We start from the raw sequence: 21,307 nt of genomic DNA, 5'->3' as shown, positions 1-21,307 counted from the left end.
TGAAACAATAGAATTGGCTGGGTGCGGTGGCTCACACCAGTAATCCCAGCACTTTGGGAGGCTGAGGCGGGTGGATCACCTGAGGTTAGGAGCTCGAGACCAGTCTGGCCAACATGGTGAAACCCCATCTCTACTAAAAATACAAAAATTAGCTGGGCATGGTGGCGCACACCTGTAATCCCAGCTACTTGGGAGGCTGAGGCAGGAGAATCGCTTGAATCCAGGAGGCAGTGGTTGCAGTGAGCCAAGATCATGCCACTGCACTCCAGCCAGAGCAACAGAGAAAAAGTCTCAGAAAAAAAAAAGAGAAAGAAACAATAAAATTTAAATGTTATTGGGAAGGAAGTAAAGATGGGAAGGAGCTGAGGAGGTGAAAGCAGAAGGGTCTATGGAAGACTGCCCCCATCCAAGAAATCTGAGAATAGGAATGGGGCTAGTTGGGGGGCTCATTGGCTGAATAGGCTAGAAGCACAGCAGGCTGTGGTCAGAGAGGGGGTGTTGAATCAGTGATATCAAAGGTGGAGAAGTCCTAGATGATAAGCTCTTGGGTGTGGCTGAATATGATATATGGTATTCTTGATGCCAGCTCATTCATTCAACAAATATTTATTTTGTGCATATTATGATCCAGGCAGTGCTCTAGGCACCAAAGGTACAGAAATGAACAAAACAAAGTCCCTTCTGTCATACAGCTTACAATCTAGTGGGGGAGATTATTTTTATAAACTAAAAGAACATCCTTATTGATGTGCTGATTCCTGTATGTGTAGCTTTATTTGTAACTAATGATAATACCAGGATCAAATATTTACATATATGGGGGCTAAGAAGGTCCATCTAGGCATTTTGAGTATCTTGCTTTATCTCAAGTTATACTAACTGAATTATGAAAACTCATATCTCTTTTCCCCTTAGAACTTTTTAAGGTATTTTTACTTACTATGTCAGTATTGAAAATAAACAAATATATACAAATCTAATTTGAACATTTCATTGGTTTTAATTTTTTATACTGTATTTTTAAAAAATATTAGGATATTGCTTCAAGCTGTAGACCAGATGTTGATAATGCATGTACTAATCTTGCTCTAGGGATTTGATGTAATGTGTAAAGTAATTATGGTTAAGCAGTTTAGGAGGGAAAGAGAGCTTGTAATAAGTTAATATTTTATGTTTATTTTTATATTATTCTCCAATTTATTATTTATACCTACCTTTTAATGTACATATGGTCATGTATATATTTATTAATATTTTATTTGAAAGAAATAAGCATTTATTTGGCATCTTATAGGCCTCAAGTAACACTTTAAAATTACCTGCCACGTATGCAATTCAATTTAAATTCAACTACAGGTTATTTTTTATTGTTTTAAGGTTTCTGTGGCCATAGCCAGATCACAGCATCCCTAAAATTAAAAAGAAACCAAATGCATGAAATCACAGTTATGTGTGAGCATGGGCTGGATTAGTCATGAACCATGATGATTTCACATTTAAGGGGACTGTGTGGGTAATTTTTAGGTGACATGATCTGCAAGAAATAATCAGATGCCAGTTAGAGTTCAGTTTAGAAATCCCCACCATCTGTGATCCCAGCAGGAGAAGAGGGTCTTCCCTGCGGGGGTGCTGCATTATCAAAGCTTGTTGACTAAGGAAAGATAATAGTGTTCTGGGTGGGAGGTGATGAGGCTTATTGAAAAATAATGTGTCAGCTCTCACTGGACTTAAAAATGTTTTATACATATAAATGACCTAGATTTTAAAACAGTCCATTCTTTTAGTTGGGGATTTTAGATTTTTTAAAAATCTAAAAAATGGGGCTGTCAAGGAAGGGGCTTTTGGCAGAGAAGAGGGTAAACTGGCCATCCTGCACCCATCAGCCTTATGAGGCTCTTGTGTCTGGCTCATGTTAGAGGAAGCTTCAAATGTAGATTTTGAAAGCTGGAGAGCTAAATGGGATTTGTTTTAATATATGTATTTTCCCTGTTGCCAAGTAGGGTGTTTGGACACATGGTCTTTATAATATTTTAGAGTTACTTCTATGTATCACATTTATGGAAATCTGCCTTCTAGGATTGGTGGTGGGTTTAAGGCACCTTCTAGAGTTGCTGAGGAGCAGGGGACAAATGTGTGGAATCATGAAGGACCACATTTCCACATATCCAAAACAACCATTCTGCAGGAGAAATGAATATATAGTATTAAGATATCTGACTTCCTTCTGGGACTTGTTTTAGAGTTGTATATATTATTTTAAGTGGGAATTTCTACAAACCATTTATGAACAGAATTTGTTGGTATTGAAAGGTAGCTATGTGGATTCCATCTGGAGGAAATTGTCCCCACATATGATTCTAAGAGCTAACAAAAGAGGCATTTTAGTTACTACCACTGCCTTCTTCCACCCTGCTGCCCACCCCCACCCCCTGCCCCACCATTATGCACCTGCCATCTTTTAGGATGGATGTCCTGGATGAGGGGAATGAGTTATTTTCTTGCGTATAATGTTGCTTTGAGCTAGAGTTGCTCTGGCCTGTTACACATATTGCAGGAGGAGGTCAGGGGTCTGGGAAAGTAAGCCAGACTGAGGGCCTCTCAAACATTGTGTTTGTTATTAGCTGAAGACTTTTAGAAACCCCACCTCAAGTTCCTGAGTTGATGTTCCCTTTTCCAAAAATCACCATATAGAGCAATATTGCCAGAATATGAAGAGACAGTATAATGTAATGTAACGGTTAAGAGCTTGGACTCTGGAACCAGACGGCCTGGGTCCAAAAACCAGACTGTCACAGGGCATGTGACCTTGAGCAAGTTATTTGCTCAATCTGTGCCTCACTTTCCTCATTTGTAAAGTGGACATAATAATTTAGTACCTACCTCATAGTGTGATTGTGAGGACTAAATAAAGTGCTTAGAAGAGTGCATGGTATATAATAAACATTATAGAAGTGTTAACTATCATTGTCATCATCTTCATCAGTTGGTGGATATCTTAAAAGGAGTGAAAACCGGCCAGGTGAGATGGCTAATGCCTGTAATCCCAGCACGTTGGGAGGCCGAGATGGGCAGATCACGAGGTCAGGCATTTGAGACCAGCCTGGCCAACATGGTGAAACCCTGTCTCTACTAAAAATACAAAAATTAGCCGGGTGTGATGGCACACGCCTGTAATCCCAGCTACTGGGAGGCTGAGGCAGGAGAATCCCTTGAACCCAGGAGGCGGAGGTTGAGGTGAGCTGAGATGGCACTGCCTAACTCCAGCCTGGGCAACAGAGTGAGACTCCATCTCACAAAAAAAAAAAAAAAAAAAAAAAGGAGTGAAAAGCACAAAATGCCTCAGCACATGCAAACTCTACTTTTGTAGAATCTATTTTGAAAAGGATCGTAGGGAGCCAAAACCTTACTGCAAAATCAGAATTTTGTAAAATTAAGAGCTAGTTGTAAATTTCTCATTGTTAGGGAAAAATACAGCTTTGCTCCCATACAACTTTTGAGAATGGACTTGTGAAGGCAGGCCCTAGGGGATTTTATGTGAGGCATAGATGTGCTCCATGGATGGACAGGTGAGGGTCTAGACCCCAGCTGACTCCTAGGAAGCCTCAGTTGCCCTTTGGTTTTGGAGCCTTGATACTGACTCTACCAGTTTGTCTCCACTCCTATTTTTCTTCTTTTTGATCCTATTTTTAAAATTTATGATATTTTTTGATGTTTTATGAGTCTTTGTAAGTCACTTTAAATCCTGTCTGGAACAGTGTATAAATAAATATCCTTTAAACTGATCATATCTAATTACTAACATTTGCTTCATATTTATGCTTGTCAGCCTCCCTCCATGCAGAGAGGTACGGTGACCTTCCATCTAGGCAAGAATACTGATTAGATTTCTCAAATTTCATAGAAAGATGTCAAAACTGCCATATGCTCATATATTTTCCAAAGCATATGGTTAATAATAATTAAAACTAAACAGCTACCAATATTGGGTGCTTACTCTAGGCCAGGCACTATGCTATGCCTTTTACTCATGATGCATGCTTGAATCCTCAAAGCCATAGGCAGGAGCTCTTATTATTAATCCTCATTTTTACAAATGGGGAAACAGACTCAAGGAGGTTAAATAACTTGCCCAAAGTTAATTCAGGGAAAAAGCAAAGCTGTGATTTTAACCCAGGCAGCTCAGATCCAGTGCTTTTAAGCACAATTCTATGCTATACTGTCCTTAATTAGAAATCTAGCACATCAGAACTCCCAGTCCTAGTATAAGAGGCCGTACTTGTGTTACAGAACATTCACAGGTCCTGCAGATTTTCTCTCCGTGTTATGTCTTTAATATGCCCCTTTCCATCTCTAGTGCCACTGCCCTCTACTCTTGGCTCTTGTTATCTTTCCCCTGGATTTATGCCACAGCCTCCTCAAATCCATAGTCTGCAAAATTGTCAGTGTGCCCTAACAAGTCCTTGCTTTACCTAAAACTCTTCAATGATTTCTGTTGTCAAAGGCTAATTAGCTGTGTTTTTGCGCGTAGCATATGGAGCACCCGCCAGCCACACATGATGTGATTCCCCACCTGCCTCTTCCGCATTCTCCCTTACAATTTAAACCAACCAGCATCATTGTACTACTTGCTCATACCACGTTGCTTTATGCCTCCATGCTTTTGTAAGTGCTACGCACTTTGCCTGGAAAGCCCTCGTTCTCCTGCTTATCCAGCTGAAACACATTAATTTACAATCAGTTCATGTGCTACTGCTGGATATTCTCTTTCTAGTTCCCTTTCCCCAAGCTGAATTATGTGCCCTCCCTTGGTATTCTTATAATATCTCATGCATATATTTCTTTGGTTACCATGTTTTTTTTTTTAGGATTATTTAAGTGTCTCTGTTACTAAACTGTGAAATCTGTGGGCATGGACTAGCTCTGTTCTTTTCTTCTTAGCCAGCTAGTGTACCGCTTAGCACATAGTTGGCCCTCCTAACTAGTGAGCATTCTGTAACAGTGCAGAATACAGAGCTCTAGTACAGGGAAAGAAGTAGGATTTGGAAGGCCTGAAACCGTGCACACATTCAAAGATAATTACCAGGACAGCAGAAGGAGCTCTTGCAGAAAAATCTTTGGGGCCAGGTAATTTACATTATTTAACCCAAGAGCCAGAAAGGATGTGGGGAGATGGGAGCTGGGGTCTGAATCCAAAGGGAACTTTGAAACTTCTAAGAAGCCAGACTTAGCAGCTTTATAAATTGAAACTTCCTTGAATTTGTCTGAGTAGCCTGGAATAGGTATCTAAGACAGATACATTTTAATAAGAATATTTATAGTTTTCTAGGAGAGACATCACCCTAAAATTGAAAGGGGCAGTTGATACAATAACCAACACAATATCCCAAAGCAATTATTTGATTGACTGTAAGCAATGTCGTATGCTCATGCAAATGTTACCAGTAAGATGTTATCCATTGGTATTTTTGTGCATAGGTGGCTGGATCCAGACAAGGGGATTTTAGGAAGCCCTGCATCCCTGGAAGCTTTCTTTTCTACTTGAGTTTTTTTCTTTTTTCTTTTTTTTTTTTTTTAAAGTTTTGCAGACCACCATATACTCTGGATTTGGTTTCATTTTTCCGTGCTCTAAAATCAACTTTTTTTTTTTTTTTTTTTTTTTTTGAGATGGAGTTTTGCTCTTGTTGCCCAGGCTGGAGTGCAGTGGTGTGATCTCAGCTCACCGCAACCTCTGCCTCTCAGGTTCACGTGATTCTTCTGCCTCAGCCTTCCCGAGTAGCTGGGATTACAGGCATGCACCACCATGCCAGGGTAATTTTGTATTTTTAGTAGAGACGGAGTTTCTCCATGTTGGTCAGGCTGGTCTTGAACTTCCAACCTCAGGTGATCCGCCCGCCTCGGCCTCCCAAAGTGCTGAGATTACAGACGTGAGCCACCGCTCCCGGCCAAATCAACTCTTTTACCTTTAGATTATCAAATAACTAGTCCCCCGCCCATCGGTACTAGATTTTGCTACCTTTTAGGGCTATGCTTCACCCATGTTCTGGAAACCCACACAAATAATAGGTATTAGTTTTGACAGTACTTTAGCTTGATCTGCTTTAGATGCTGTCATTGCCTTTGTCACAATTAGTTAATAGAGTCCACTTTTTTTTTTTTTTTTTTTTTGAGAGAGAGAGAGAAAGGGTCTTATTCTGTCACCCAGGCTGGAGTGCAGTGGCCCGATCTTGGCTCACTGCAGCCTTGACCTCCCGGGCTCAGGTGATCCTCCCACCTCAGCCTTCCAAGTAGCTGGGATTACAGGCACATACCACCACACCTGGCTAATTTGTGTGTGTGTGTGTGTCTGTGTGTGTGTGTAGAGATGGGGTTTCACCGTGTAGTCCAGGCTGGTCTCAAACTCCTGGGCTCAAGAGATCCTCCCACCTCGGCTTCACAAATTGCTAGGATTACAGGCATGAGCCACCTCACCTAGCCTAGAGTCCACTTTTGAATGTGTCTTATGACAGCAAAAATTCTTATTCATTATGCTGTACTACTTGCATAAGAGCAACTGCATTACAATCATCAGAATGATTTATTCTTTCCTAATTAACATACATCATATCTCTATGCAAGCAGAATCATGAAAATATATGGCAATTTGTAGAATAGTTTCCCTTAACCAGCCTTTAAGTAAAGGACTTCCTAGCTTTTTTGATTACTCACCTTTATCACCCCAAATTTTTATCACTCCTAAAATAAGTATTTATAAACTACATTATTTACCACTGTATTGGTCATATATTATAAAGCATGCACAGGCCAGGTGTGGTGTCTCATGCCTGTAATCCCAGCCCTTTGGGAGGCCGAGGCAGGAGGATCACTTGAGTCTAAGAGTTCGAGACCAGCCTGGGCAACATGGTGAAACCCCATCTCTACAAAAAATAAAAACAAAGTAGCCAGGTGTGGTGGCTTGTGCCTGCGATCCCAGCTACTGGGGAGGCTGAGGTGGGAGAATTGCTTGAGTCCAGGAGGTCAAGGCTACACTGAGCTACGATTGTGCCGCTGCACTCCAGCTTGGGTGACAGAGTGAGACTCTGTCTCAAAGAAAAAGCACAAAAATGGAAATAAAGAAGGATGAGAGATTAAATGAACTTTTAAAAAATAATTCTAATATTTATTAATGGTACAATAACCTTTGCTCTCATTTTGATGAGGCCAGTGACATTAAATGTGCTTCATTTAAACAAAATTTTGGTTTATGATACAGCTACTTGAACATCTGATTCTAACTTCTGTTTATTTTTATACTTGATTTTAATGACTGATGCCTCACAAAGTATATACATTTTAAAATAAAAGAAGTATATTGTTTGGATGCACTTACTAAATAATCATACTCATATTACAGTTCCAGGCACCAGTTATGCAAACATTTTATTGCTGTTCCTGAACCTGCTGTCTTTTACGTTTTTGACAAATTGAAAAGTTAAAACGTGAAACATCTTTTAGATAACAAAACTGTGTAGTAAGGGAAATATTTCAAACCTACTCTGTATTGTTTATTCTCTATTAAAAAAAACCTTGGCCAGGCACGGTGGCTCACGCCTGTAATCCCCGCACTTTGGGAGGCCGAGGTGGGCAGATGACGAGGTCAGGAGATCGAGACCATCTTGGCTAACACGGTGAAACCCTGTCTCTACTAGAAATACAAAAAATTAGCCGGGTGTGGTGGCGGGTGCCTGTAGTCCCAGCTACTCGGGAGGCTGAGGCAGGAGAATGGCGTGAACCCAGGAGGCGGAGCTTGCAGTGAGCCAAGATCGTGCCACTGCACTCCAGCCTGGGCAACAGCAAGACTCCATCTCAAAAAAAAAAAAAAAATCTTGACATAAAATATTTTAGTGTTTCAATTAATTTAAAGGCTCCTAGTGTCTTGTAGGTATTCTGGGATTGGAAAACATGATTACAAGAAGAAAGTTTAGTTACATTTAATATTAAAATGTTTAAAAACATTTTATTGAACTACAATAGACAAATTATATATAAAGTATACAATTTGACAAATTTTGACATCTGTATATATCCATGAAACTATCACCAGAATTAAGATATTGAACATCTATCACCTCCAAAAGTTTCCTTGTGCCATGTTGTAATCCTTCCTTCTTGTCCCTGTGTGCTATTACCCTCCTTACCCCCGTCAACTCCTGAAACCACTGATTCTGTTTTCTGACACTATGTATTTTCTAGAGTTTTATATAAATGAAATCATACAGTGTTTTTTTTTTTTGCCTGACTTATTTCAGTCAGCATAATTATTTTGAGATTCATTCATGTTGCTATGTGTATCAGTAGTTCATTCTTCTCTATTGCTAAGTAGTATTCCATTGCATGGGTATACTACAATTTGTTTATCCATTTACCTCTTAGTGGGCATTTGGGCTGTTTCCAGATTTGGGCTATTACCAATAATGCTGTTAACATTTCCATGCAAATCTGTGTAGGCATATGCTTTTTTTTTCCCCCCCTTTTGAGGCAAAGTCTCACTCTGTTGCCCAGGCTGGAGTGCAGTGGTGCAATCTTGGCTCACTGCAACCTCCACCTCCCAGGTTCAAGCGATTCTCTCACCTCAGCCTCCCAAGTAACTGGGATTACAGGCATGCACCACCACACCCAGCTAAGTTTTGTTTTTGTTTTCTTTTGAGACGGAGTTTCCCTCTTGTTGCCCAGGCTGGAGTATAGTGGCACGATCTCGGCTCACTGCAAACACCACCTCCCTGGTTCAAGCTATTCTCCTGCCTCAGCCTCCCAAGTAGCTGGGATTACAGGTGCCTGCCACCACACCTGGGTAATTTTTTGTATTTTTAGTAGAGACGGGGTTTCACCATGTTGATCGGCTGGCTTCAAATTCCTGACCTCAAGCGATCCGCCCACCTTGGCCTCCCAAAGTGCTGGGATTATGGGTGTGAGCCACCACGTCTGGCCTACGTATGCTTTTGCTTTTCTTGGATGAATACCAAAAGTGGAAAGCCTGGGTCATATGGGAGATAGATGTTTAACTTTTTAAGAAACTGCTAAGCTGTTTTCCAATATGGCTATACCATTTCACATTCCCACTGTAGTGTATGAGAGTTCCAGTTGCTTCAAATGCCGGCCAACATTTGGTGCATTTTAAATTTTGGTCATTCTAATAAGTATGTAGTGATATCTCATTGTGGTTTTAGTTTGCATTTCCCTAATGATTAATGATGTTGATCATGTTTTCATGTGTTTATTTGCTATTTGTATATCTTCTTTGGTGATATGTTTATTCATATCTTTTGTCTATTCATATCATTGTCTATTTTTTAAATTTGTGTTTTTAAAAATATTGTAGAGTTCTGAGAGTTCTTTATATATGCTGGATATAAGTCCTTATCAGATATACTAGTTGCAAATATTTTCTTCCAGTATACTGCTTATCTTTTTATTTTCTAATAAAGTTCTTACAAAGCAGAGGTTTTAAATTTTGATGAAGCCTAATTTATCAAGTTCTGGATCACGTTTTACGTGTCATGTCAGAAATGCTTGCTTTTTTTGTTTCATATGGATATCTAGTTTTTCCAGCACTACTTGTTGAAAAGACTGCCATTTCTCCACTAAACTTCCCTTAACCTTTATTTAAAAAATCAAGTGACTATAAACATGAGGGCTTATTTCCATACTCTCTATTCTGTTCGTTTATTTGTCTGTCTTCCTGCCCAGTACCACATTGACTTGATTACTGTGGATTTATAGTGTCTCTTAAAATCAGGTTAAGTTTCCGCTTTGTTCTACCATATGTTTTGAACCTCACAATATATCGTTATTTTTCCTTTAAACAGTCGATTATATTTTAAAAGAGATTTAAATAATAAGAAAAAAGTATTTTTACCTACATTGTTACCATTGCATGTGCTCTGTATTCCTTTTTGTAAACCTATATTTCTGTGCAGTACCATTTTCTTTCTGCTTCAAGGACTTCCTTTAACACTTTTTATAGTGCAGGTCTGCTGGTGATTAATTCTTTCAACTTTTGCATGTCTGAAAAAGTCTTTATTTCACCTCTGTTTTTGAATGATATCTTGCTGGGTGTAGAATTCTATCTAGGTTGATGGTTGTTTTTTTTCTTTCAGTATTTTAGAGAGGTTGTTCTGTCTTTACACTTGCATTGATTCCAATGATAAATTTGCTTTTATCATTATCTTTGTTCATCTGTATATATATAATGTGTCCTTCCCCAAGACCCCAACCCCACCCCACCCCACCACTCTAGCTTCTTTTAAGATTTTCCCATTGTTTCTGGTTTTAAGCAATTTATGGTGTGCCACATGGTATATTTTTCTTTATGTTTCTGGTGCTTTATGTTCATAGAGCTTCTTGGATCTGTGAGTTTATAGTGTTCACCAAATTTGGGCCATTATTTTTGGTGACATCAATGACATGTATAGAAGGTAGCTTGATGTTGTCCCATAGCTCATTAATTCCTTTTTCTTTTTTTCAGTTTTTTTCTGTGTTCCATTTTGAATAATTTCTATTGCTATGTCTTCAAGTTCTTAACTCTTTTCTACTGTAATGTCCAATTTGCTGTTAATCCCAACGAGTGTGTTTTTCATCTCAGACATTGTACCTTTTATCCATAGGTTTGATTTGAGTCTTTTTACATCTCCCATGTCCCCTGCCTAGCTTTTTGAACATATAGAATGCAGTTATAATAACTGCTTTGATGACTTTGTTTACTAATTCTAACATTTGTGTCAGTTCTTGGTCTTTTTGATTGATTTTTCTCATTATTATGGATCATATTTTCTTGCTTTTTTGCATGCCTGTTAGTTTTTTACTGGGTACCAAATATTATGAATTTGACCTTGTTGAGTACTGCATATTTTTGTATTACTATAAGTATACTTGCTCTCTGTTCTGGGATGCCCTTAAATTACTTGGATACAGAGTGACCCTTTCAGGTTTTGCTGTTTAGATTTGTTAGGCAGGACCAGAGCAGTGCATAATCTGGGCTATTTCCCACTACTGAGGCAAGACCCTTCTGAGTCCTTCAGCTAGTGTCCCGTGAATCATGAGGTTTTCCAATTTGGCTGGCGGAAACAGGCACTATTCTTAGCCCTGTGTGAGTGACAGGCATTGTTCTTTTGAATCCTTTCAGGTAGTTCTTTCCCTGGCCTAGAGTAATTTCCTCACAGGCATACCATGGGCTAATCAGTCCTTTGCTAAACACTTGAGTGAAACCTTCTGCAGGCCTCTGAAGATCTCTTTCTCTTTCTGTGGAGCTCTCTCAGGTCCTCTGTCCTATGAACTCCAGCTACCTGGTTTTTTTCCCAGACTCTCAGCTCTGTCTCCAGAACTCAGGGAGTTCACTAGGCTCTACCTGGGTTCTTCCTTTCTGTACCATTATCTGGAAATTCTCTTAAGACAGTAAGCTGGGAAAATCAAAGGGCTCACCTTATGTGTTTTCCATCTCAGAAATCATAGTCCTTCATTGCCTGATGTTCAGTGATTTGAAAACCATTGTTTCATGTATTTGGTACATTTGTTGTTGTTGTTATTGTTTCAGGCAGGGTGGAAATTCATTCCACCTTGACATTTTATAATCTCCAATTATGACCAATTAAAATTTGTAGCCCAATTTAAATTCTCATCTTTCGAAAAAAGTGTAGACACCATCACATTTCTTGACGTAGCTAAATCAGTTCTGAATACCCATGTTCAAAAGTATACAGAATCTGGCATGCAGCAGTATAAATCTCACATCAGTATAAAACTCATTGATCAGTTTCTGTGTAAAACATAGTATCATTTTAACAAGAGCAGTTTAATTCAGGCTTCTTGGTTAAATGAATATATTTTGAAAGACTCTGGTTCACTTTTTCATGTTCAGTGAGGTATTGTCCATTGTCCTTAGCCTAAACAGCAAAATACTTTTATTACATCACTTTGGCAGGATATGATAATCCCATTAGAATGTATTTGCAAAACCATCATATAATTACTACTTATAACTTTAGAGAATAATTTAATATCAGTTCAGCCTTTTGGCCCTTGAGCATGGGTCAATTTTTAAGAAAATCTTCTGTCATCTATAAGGCTGTCAGCATGGTCCCTCACTTCAAAAACAGTGGCCTGTGATTAATGCATTAAAATTAATCACTATAAATTCATCCATGTACCCAAAAACTACTTGTACCCCAAAAGCTATTGAAATAAAAAAATTTAAATAACAATAACAATAGCCTGAAACTTTAACTGACGTCTAGACAGTTTAACTCACAATTCATCTGCATTCTTTAAAAGAAAATAAATGTCATTTTCTAAGACCTAGTTAAGTCCGAAAGCACAAATGAACATATACAAACTGACAAAAATAGGTAACACTTAGCATTCTTTGTGTTCTCATTACTTTAAGCACTTTACGTATTTTAAAAACTCATTTAATCTTTATAAAAACAAGCCCCAAAGGATAGGTACAATTTTTATCTTCATTTTGCAAGTGAGGAAATTGAGGTACTGAGAGGATTAGTAACTTACCCAAGGTCACACAGCTAGTAAATGTGGAAGTTGGGATTCAAGTTCAGGCAGTCTGGCTCAATTCCAAGCTTTTTGTTTGTTTGTTTTATGGACACAGAGTCTCACTCTGTCGCCCAGGCTGGAGTGCAGTTGCACCATCTTGGCTCACTGCAACTTCCGCCTCCCAGGTTCAAGCCATTCTCTGCCTCAGCGTCCTGAGTATCTGGGACTACAGGCGCAAGCCACCATGTCTGGCCCATTTTTTTTTTTTTTTTTTTTTTGTATTTTTTGTAGAGACAGGGTTTCACCATGTTGGCCAGGCTGGCCTCGAACTCCTGGCCTCAAGTGATCCACCCGCCTTAGCCTCCCAAAATGCTGGGATTGCAGGTGTGAGCCACCCACCCAGCCCAGAGTCCAAGCTTTTAACCACAGCTCACACACTGCCTCAGGAAAACAAAAACATTTTTCTCTCAGCTCTATTACAGCTCTTCAATTTCCATGGGTTTAAGTTTAAACATGTAAACACAGATAGATTTCTGGGTAAAGACATTCACTAGACTTTTGTTGAACTCATACTGTGTGTCACACACTGTGCCAAGCTCCTGGGGCTATGATATCCAGATATAGTACCTACCTTCAAAGAGGTTACGTCTCGTAGATGTTTCTAGTTTAAGCATAAGTACCATATATTACCATCTTCACTTTTATGTGTGGCCTGCATGCAACACAGCAAAATCTGTTGTATTTGCTGTCCAGGGCAGGGACATTACTTGTGTCTTCCTAATTCACATCAGTTTTCATTTTGGGAACACCAATGATTACTTTTAATCTGAGTACTATTCTTACAAGGAATTCTATATTTTAGTCATCTTTTTAATATTCTAGTCTCATGCCCAAGGTCATATAGCTAAAAATAGCAGAGCTAGGATTTGAACCCAAGTCTGTCTTTCACCACTATTTTCATTATTCTATGCTTCCTGTCAAGTTTTGCCTAGCTTTTCATTTTTAAAATTGGTCTTTAGAATTTGAAATAATTTGAGATAGCTCCCCCATCCCCTTCTTGAAAACCAGTTGTGTTAGTGTTTATTTTCATTCATTGTTATTATTTCTCAATCATTAGGATTAGGATATAGACTGGATATATCTAGTTGGATATGGAATTCTACATATGTCCTTTAGATCAAGCTTATTGTGTTGTTCACCTTGTCTACATATTTACTAATTTTTCATCTGTTATACTATCAGTAATTGAGAGAGGTATGGTAACTTCCCATTTTTATGGTAGATTTAGTTTTTCCTTTGGTTTTGTAAGTATTTGCATTAACATATTATCCTCAGTTTTTAGCAGTAAATATGTATAATTGCTAAGTAAGCCATCTTTTCTTTTTTTTAATTTTTTTTATTATACTTTAAGTTCTGGGATACCAGAATGTGCAGGTTTATTACATAGGTATACACGTGCCATGGTGGTTTCCTGCACCCATCAACCCGTCATCTACATTAGGTATTTCTCCTAATGCTATCCCTCCCCTAGCCCCCCACCCCTGACAGGCCCCGGTGTATGATGTTCCCCTCCCTGTGTCCATGTGTTCTCATTGTTCAACTCCCGCTTATGAGAGAATATGCGGTGTTTGGTTTTCTGTTCTTGTGATAGTTTGCTGAGAATGATACAAATCACCTTTTCTAAAATATATTTTTATGGGCATGGGTCCCACAAGGATGCTATATTAAGATGCTTCATCTGAGTCTTGACACCTCAGGACTAACACAGAACAAGTTGTCCATCTGAGCTCAGATTCTGACACTCATGTTACCTGAGCCGTGGTCTTCTCAATAGATAATCTTGCCTTTTTGACTGTACACCTGGGACTGAATGTAATGAAGGGTCTTAAGTTTTCTTGGGCTTTGGTTTCTCTATTAAACCCTAGTAGCCATAAATTGGGAGTATCCGATTAGTCATAGCTTTTCTAACTTCACATCTGTCTGGTTTTCTTATTATAACTGTATTTGTGCCTCCATTATTTTCCTGAGTTCTAGTTTTCAAAATATGATGTACTATTTACCATAAAAATATATCACTTGGTTTATTGCATATGAAAGCTGTATTTTTCTTTCATATTTTCCTTTTTGAATTTCTAGAGAACATTCTATGCCATAGTATGGGGAGTAGTGATGGTAGTGAGGTAGGAGGCAGGTATTTTCCTCTAAGATGTTAAGGATAGATTTAGTACCATTATGATCTCTTCTTTGACATGTGGGTTATTTAGAAGTGTCTTTATAAATTTTAAAAAAAGTATTGTGATAAGAAATTACCTTATTTTAAATTGATTTCTTATTTAATTTAATTTCCTCGAAGTCAGAGACTGGTCTGTATGGGAAGGATTTTTAAAAAAAATTATGGAGACTTGCATTACAGCCTAGTACATGGTCAGTTTTGGGGGTAAATATTCTATATGTGCTTGAAAATAATGTAATTCTCCAGTTGGATATAGACTTTTTTGTATTCCTATTAAATCAAGCTCATTTTGTTGTTCAACTTGTCTATATATTTACTAGTTTGTATCTGCTTGTACCATTCATAATTGCAACAACAAAGAAGTGTATGTTAACCTCTCATTTTGATGGTTGATTTTTCAATTTCTCTCTTTTGTTCCTTTGTATATTTAGTGATGTTTTATTAGTGGATGCATGTTTATTATCTCTATGTAGTGATCTTATCTAACCTTTATAAAGCTTTTATTGTCTTTTTTACTTTTAGATATTAATATAGCTACCTCAGCTTTCTTTTGGCTAGCATTTACCTGGTATATCTTTTCCTATCTTTTTACTTTCAATTTTCCCTTCAATTTATGTTTTAGATGTGTCTCTCATAAATGGCACATAACTGGATTTTTTCCTTTTATCCAGTCTGTTAATTCCTGTATTTCAAAGGGTGAATTTTGCTCATATATGAGTTTCATATTCATTGATATACTTGAACTTGTTTTTACCATTTTACCTTTTGTTTTCTCTTTGTCTCAGTTTTTTCTGCACTTACCTTTGTCTTCTTGCCTTTTAATTTTTATTCTTAATTTGTTTTCTGCTCCTCATTACTGATTCTGCAAGATCCCATTGCAAACAAGCTGACTGTTAACAGAGTTAGTGTTGGAAACAGCAGCAACCTATGGTGGAAGGTGGGGCTTGGGGTGGGATATGGCTTTTCTGAAAGGAGTCAGATTGGCAAGTGATGGGGAAGAGGAGGCACGGAGCTGATAGAGTCCATGTCTGATGGTCTTACAAAAACCTTTTTACAAGTATGAGACAAGCATGTCTGATGGGACTGGAGGGAAGGGAAGTGGGAGTGTGAGATGAATGAAGGCTTGAATAGAACCCAAAGGGACTAGGTAAAGGAATTGAACAAGCATAAGTAACAGAATTTATGGGTGACAATGAGGGTTCAGCTGAGGTTGTAGACCAGGAATTATGTAGAACCTGGGTATAGGAGCAGACAAGGCAGGCTAGAGCATTAGCACAGGTTTGGGATTTTCATGGGCAGTTGTGGCAGAGGGATGAAGGTATATGGATATGGAAGGTACTGGTGAGAGTGGTTCAAATGTTGAGCCATCTGGAGTCCAGGATGGGTATGGGGGGGAAGATAGATCAGCAGAAGGCAAGTGGACCAAGAGACAATGTGGGGCTCAAGAGACTGTGGTCTTGATAAGGTTGAAGAACAGATAGAGCAGGAGTGAGCTGTGGTTGGAAAGTGGGAATTCTTGAATTTAAGATTTCAGAGGGGGCAGTTCTGGTTGGTCAGGTCCATAAATGAAAAAGAAAGGGCAGATGTACAATGTTGGTAGTTCCATTTTCTTAAGATACTATCTTTATTTCCTCAAGGATCTTCTTACTTTCCTGGATTTTGATATTACTTGGTCTCATTATTATGCCAACGTGCCTTTCTCATCACAATATTCTGCTGCCTCTCCACAAGCACCAGTTTTTAAATCTGGTATGGTTCTCATTTCTAGTGTGCCTGTGCTATCCTTGCTTTTTAGCTGACAGGTAACTGATAATACCTCTTTTATCCAGGAGCCACTGATTTTTTTGCGCAGTGTTTCAGCCGTAATCACACATATGGGAATTCATTTCCACAATGCTTTTGATTTGTCTGTTTAGTACTTTAGTTGCTTTGGTTATAATTCTGCCTAGACTGAGCCTGTAGAGCACCAACTCTGGTATCAGATTGCCTGGGCTTGAATCCCTGCAATTTCACTTACTTGCTCTTTATTCTTGGGCAAATTAGCCTAACCTCTCCTGAATCCTAATCTATACAATGGGGGTAATAATAGTCACTCATTCTTGGTATTGTGGCAAGGATTAAATTAGTTAATATATGTTAGGTACTTGTTTGGCATATAGTCAATTCTCAATAAAAGATACTGTTGGGGTGACAATGACAGTGATTGCAATATTGGCAGCATATGCAAAATTGCATACCAGATATTGCATTAAGTGCTAGGGCAGATACAGAGGAGAAGATTGAAAAAGTCCTTGTTTTCATGGAGGGTATATATTCTCCTTGGGGATAAGAACTAAGAACACTTCCTCAAGACTGTCTAAGAAAGGGTGTGTGCAAGAGGCTTAACATCTTATAGTTCAATAAAGACCAGGAAGTATACAAGTTGAGGAAATATTGAGGTTTCAGGAACCTGTATAGCTTTGCCGTGTTGTTTATGTTCTCCACTGTTTTGTAGGGAACTAGTAAAAAAAGAAAAAGAAAAAATAAAGTGAAAGAGGCGTGTTGTCTAGTTTCAAAGGAGAGGAGAGAAGGTAAGTGTGATTCTCATTTCCTTTTTCACTCTCTGTCTACCTTGGGCTCTTTGACTCCCATGACTACCAAGTGTATATTATCAGATACATTCTTTCTTCCTGAGGTCCAGCCCTGTGTCTCCAACTATTTCCTGGGCCCAGTTACCTGGATATCAAGTATGCAACACTAACTTAATAGGGTTAAAACAAAACTTTTTGCCTTACTTCCAAACCTGTTTCTTTCCTTACATCTTCTATTGCTATGAGGGCTGTCACTAGCCAGTCAGTTGTTTAATCTTGACTGTGAACTAGGCATCTTTGACTTCACCTTCTTCATCCTCTCTGCTCAGTCAGTCTCCCTATTCTGTCAATTCTACTTCTCAAACCTATTCTGTTTTTTCTTGCTGCCTGGCTCAGGCCTTTATCATTTTAGAAGATTCAGCAAGTATTTGTACTCCAAACATTGTGATTGGCCCTTTAACACACATTATTTAATTTTTTAAACAACGTTTGAGGTGGGTCGTTTTGTAGATGAGAAACCAAAGAGTCAGAAATAAAATGACTTCTGCTGGGCACGGTGGCTCTTTCTATAGTTCCAGCTACTTGGGAGGCTGAGGCAGGAAGATCACTTGAGCCCAGGAATTTGAGTCCAGGCTGGGCAACATAGTGAAACTCTGTCTCTAAAAATGAAAAATAAAATGAAATGAAAAATAAAATGACTGGTCTAATTGTTTAGAGGCACAGTTAGTAAATCTAGATTGTCTTTTGCTGCAGTATTGTAATAATATCTCTGCCTCATTTGTATTGTTTTCTTTTTTGAGATATAAATGGAAGATATATGTAAAAACAAATTAGAACTATGTGAAGTAAAAAGTGAAAGTTGCCCCTTCCCAATTCTACTCCCCAAGGGAAACCAATGATAGTGGCTTTTGTTCTAGACCTTTCTCTTTGCATATACAAATATTTAGATAAATTCTTTATAAAAGATCATTTTTTATTGTCCTACAACTACTTTTTCACTCATGGCCATATTTTTATGTCAGTACGTGTGTATCTACCACATTTTTAATGGCGACATAATGTTCCATTATGGGGACATATTATTTTGTTTAATGATTCCTATGTTAAATAACTGTTTCTGTTCTTACAAATAATGTTGCAGTAATAGTCTTGTGCATATACTCTTGCTTGTGCATTTGTATGAATATTTCTATTACGTAAATTCTTAGAAGTCATATTGCTTGGTTAAGTATATGCCTATTTTAAATGTATGTACTACCAAATTGTCCTCTGATTTGTCCGCTAAATCAGTCTTTCATATTATAGCTAGAGCGATATAGCTATAATATGTCTTTGTAAAATGAATTTCATCATGTGATTTCCCAGCATCAAAAAGCAACATCAGAGATGTTTGGTGGATTTCTATTGTCTATGCAGTAAATTTTAAAATTAAAAAAATTTTTTTCCAGACAGGATCTTGCTTTGTTGCCCAGGCTAGAGTGAGCCACATGTGATGGCGTGATCTCAGCTCACTGTAGCCTCAACCTCACAGGCTCAAACAATCCTCCCACTTCAGCCTCCCGAGTAGCTGGGAATGCAGGCGTGTACCATCATGCCTAGCTAAGTTTTGATTTTTCTTTTTGTAGAGACTGAGTCGCCCTGTGTTGCCCAGGCTGGTCTTGAACTCCTAGGCTCAAGAGATCCTCCTGCCTCAGCCTCCCAAAGTGCTGGGATTACAGGTGAGAGCCTCCATGCTGAGCCAAAATTCTTAAAATTTTTAAAAAGTTTTTAAGAGTTATGTAATCTGGTCCCAAACTATCTTTCCTACCATTCTTCCCTACCAGGAAATTTGTCCTCTGATAAGGCAAAATCCACCTCTTCTGTGAAATTTCCCATGTATACTGCTCTCTTTCCTCTCTCTATGCAAGATAGAATGAGTTGCTTTCTTCCCTAAGTTCTCATAGCACTTAATTTATAGTCCCTTATAATCCCTCTGATAGCACTTAATGCGTTGTACTGTATTTATGTGTGTCTGTCTCCCCTGCTACTCTGTGATTTTCGTAAGGGTAGGAACTGTGCCTTACTCATCTTTGTATCCCCAGCACTTTACACAATGCCTGTCAGCGTAGCGCTCAACAAGTGTTCATGAATTTGGGAAAGATATCCTGGAGGTAGTGCTAGAGTGCTAGTATGATAAGAACTTTGAGAGATAGAGTAGGGGGTGGAAGTTTTGAAGTATAGCAGAAAGCTGACTGACTCCTGGGAGAATGGAAGCTGGTTAGGAATAGACAACTGGGCCTAAACTGGCAGGAGCCTTCATGTGCTTTTCTCCTTCACTGCAGAGACCAGCTGCCTCGTTATTTGGGTTAATAGGCTTGAGATTTGAGAACATTTAAAGTATTAAAAATTGGATGATTGAGGACTCACTTGGTGGAGGGGGAGATTGACTCAGCTGTTCTATGTTCTTTCCAGACTAAGATGCATATACTGAATAACCAATCCTTTTCCCAGAGTCACGAATAACTTTTTCTTTCTGAAAAATCAAGGACTCTTCATTTTCAGGGCATGTTTCGGATGGGAGTAGGAAGAGTAAATAGGTCAGATACTTCTACTTTGTCTCTTTAGCTTGGCTCAAGGGGAAAGGAACCTATTGAAAGGGTTTAGGGCTGTGGGCCTATTCTTGAGTAAATCATCTGTGTGAAATTAGTTCTTTTGTCATTTCAGGCAACTCTGGTAGCTCTCCTTGTCTGGTTGTTTTGAAGAAAGAAGAGTAGAAGAAAAAGTTGAGTAAATCATGTCGGAGTTACTGGACCTTTCTTTTCTGTCTGAGGAGGAAAAGGATTTGATTCTCAGTGTTCTACAGCGAGATGAGGAGGTCCGGAAAGCAGATGAGAAAAGGATTAGGTAAGAGTTCCCCAAAACGCATAGGGTCCCAGGCCTTTGACCAATGATGTCTGGGCTTTTCCTTATGTCTCCCACCTGACTTTCATAGGAATTTGTATATGTGATGTTTACCACTACTTATTGGGTCACGTTGGGCTCTGAGTTTGTTGCTTCCACAGAACCAAATAGTCTTACTGTCTTTACCTCTCAACCCCTCTCCATCCAATCTATGCATATCCTGAATCCACTTACGCTTCTGTTTTGGGTCTTGGCAGGCGACTAAAGAATGAGTTACTGGAGATAAAAAGGAAAGGGGCCAAGAGGGGCAGCCAACACTACAGTGATCGGACCTGTGCCCGGTGCCAGGAGAGCCTGGGCCGTTTGAGTCCCAAAACCAATACTTGTCGGGGTTGTAATCACCTGGTGTGTCGGGACTGCCGCATACAGGAAAGCAATGGTACCTGGAGGTGCAAGGTGTGCGCCAAGGAAATGTGAGTGTCACCTATGGCTGAGTAGAGAGGGGATGAGGCCTTGGCTGTGGTGAGAATTTCTTTCCTCAGCCTTTATTAGACAAGAACCATTCTTTATCCATCTGTCATTTTCTTTTATTTCTTCCCAGAGAGTTGAAGAAAGCAACTGGGGACTGGTTTTATGACCAGAAAGTGAATCGCTTTGCTTACCGCACAGGTAGTGAGATAATCAGGATGTCCCTGCGCCACAAACCTGCAGGTACTGGACCTGTCTAGAGATGGTTCTTGGTATGGAAGCCTAGTGTATTCTGACTGGTGGCATCTTAACTCCATGGGCTCAGCCAGTTAGTGGAGAATAGAAGATTGTATTGTCATCCCTTCTGCAAGCATGGTGTATTTCAGGGGATTTGCTATGAGGGTTGTTTCCTTTTTCCCCTACTCATAACCACCACCCTGGCATACTTTTCTTTGTCTTGAAGTGAGTAAAAGAGAGACAGTGGGACAGTCCCTCCTTCATCAGACACAGATGGGTGACATCTGGCCAGGCAGAAAGATCATTCAGGAGCGGCAGAAGGAGCCCAGGTAAGAATCAAGTAATTGTTTAAAGAAATGCTTACAATATCCCTTTAATTCTTTTACTATTCTTTTTACTT

At 39.0% G+C, this 21,307-nt stretch overlaps 1 protein-coding gene across 8 annotated transcripts in view; it reads left to right on the top strand.

Moving 5' to 3' along the window:
- SYTL4 (synaptotagmin like 4) overlaps positions 1-21,307 on the top strand; it is a 59,040-nt gene that overhangs the window by 8,271 nt on the left and 29,462 nt on the right. For 2 of the 8 annotated variants that reach the window (XM_055106323.3, XM_055106322.3), the window contains 6 exons: positions 17,247-17,322; positions 18,948-19,040; positions 20,026-20,205; positions 20,460-20,675; positions 20,804-20,913; positions 21,134-21,236. In XM_055106323.3, coding sequence (XP_054962298.1) covers positions 20,096-20,205; positions 20,460-20,675; positions 20,804-20,913; positions 21,134-21,236 — 539 coding nt within the window. In that variant the 5' untranslated portion in view covers positions 17,247-17,322; positions 18,948-19,040; positions 20,026-20,095. Of the gene's footprint in view, positions 1-12,509; positions 17,323-18,947; positions 19,041-20,025; positions 20,206-20,459; positions 20,676-20,803; positions 20,914-21,133; positions 21,237-21,307 lie in introns of those variants that run through there. The other 6 variants (XM_034949657.4, XM_034949654.4, XM_034949656.4 and 3 more) reach the window with 4 other exon arrangements.

This window comes from Pan paniscus, chromosome X (assembly GCF_029289425.2).
Source record: "Pan paniscus chromosome X, NHGRI_mPanPan1-v2.0_pri, whole genome shotgun sequence".
Taxonomy (NCBI): Eukaryota; Metazoa; Chordata; class Mammalia; order Primates; family Hominidae; genus Pan; species Pan paniscus.
The sequence above is the reverse complement of the archived record's forward strand: the minus strand, read 5'-3'. Positions and strand labels throughout refer to the sequence as shown.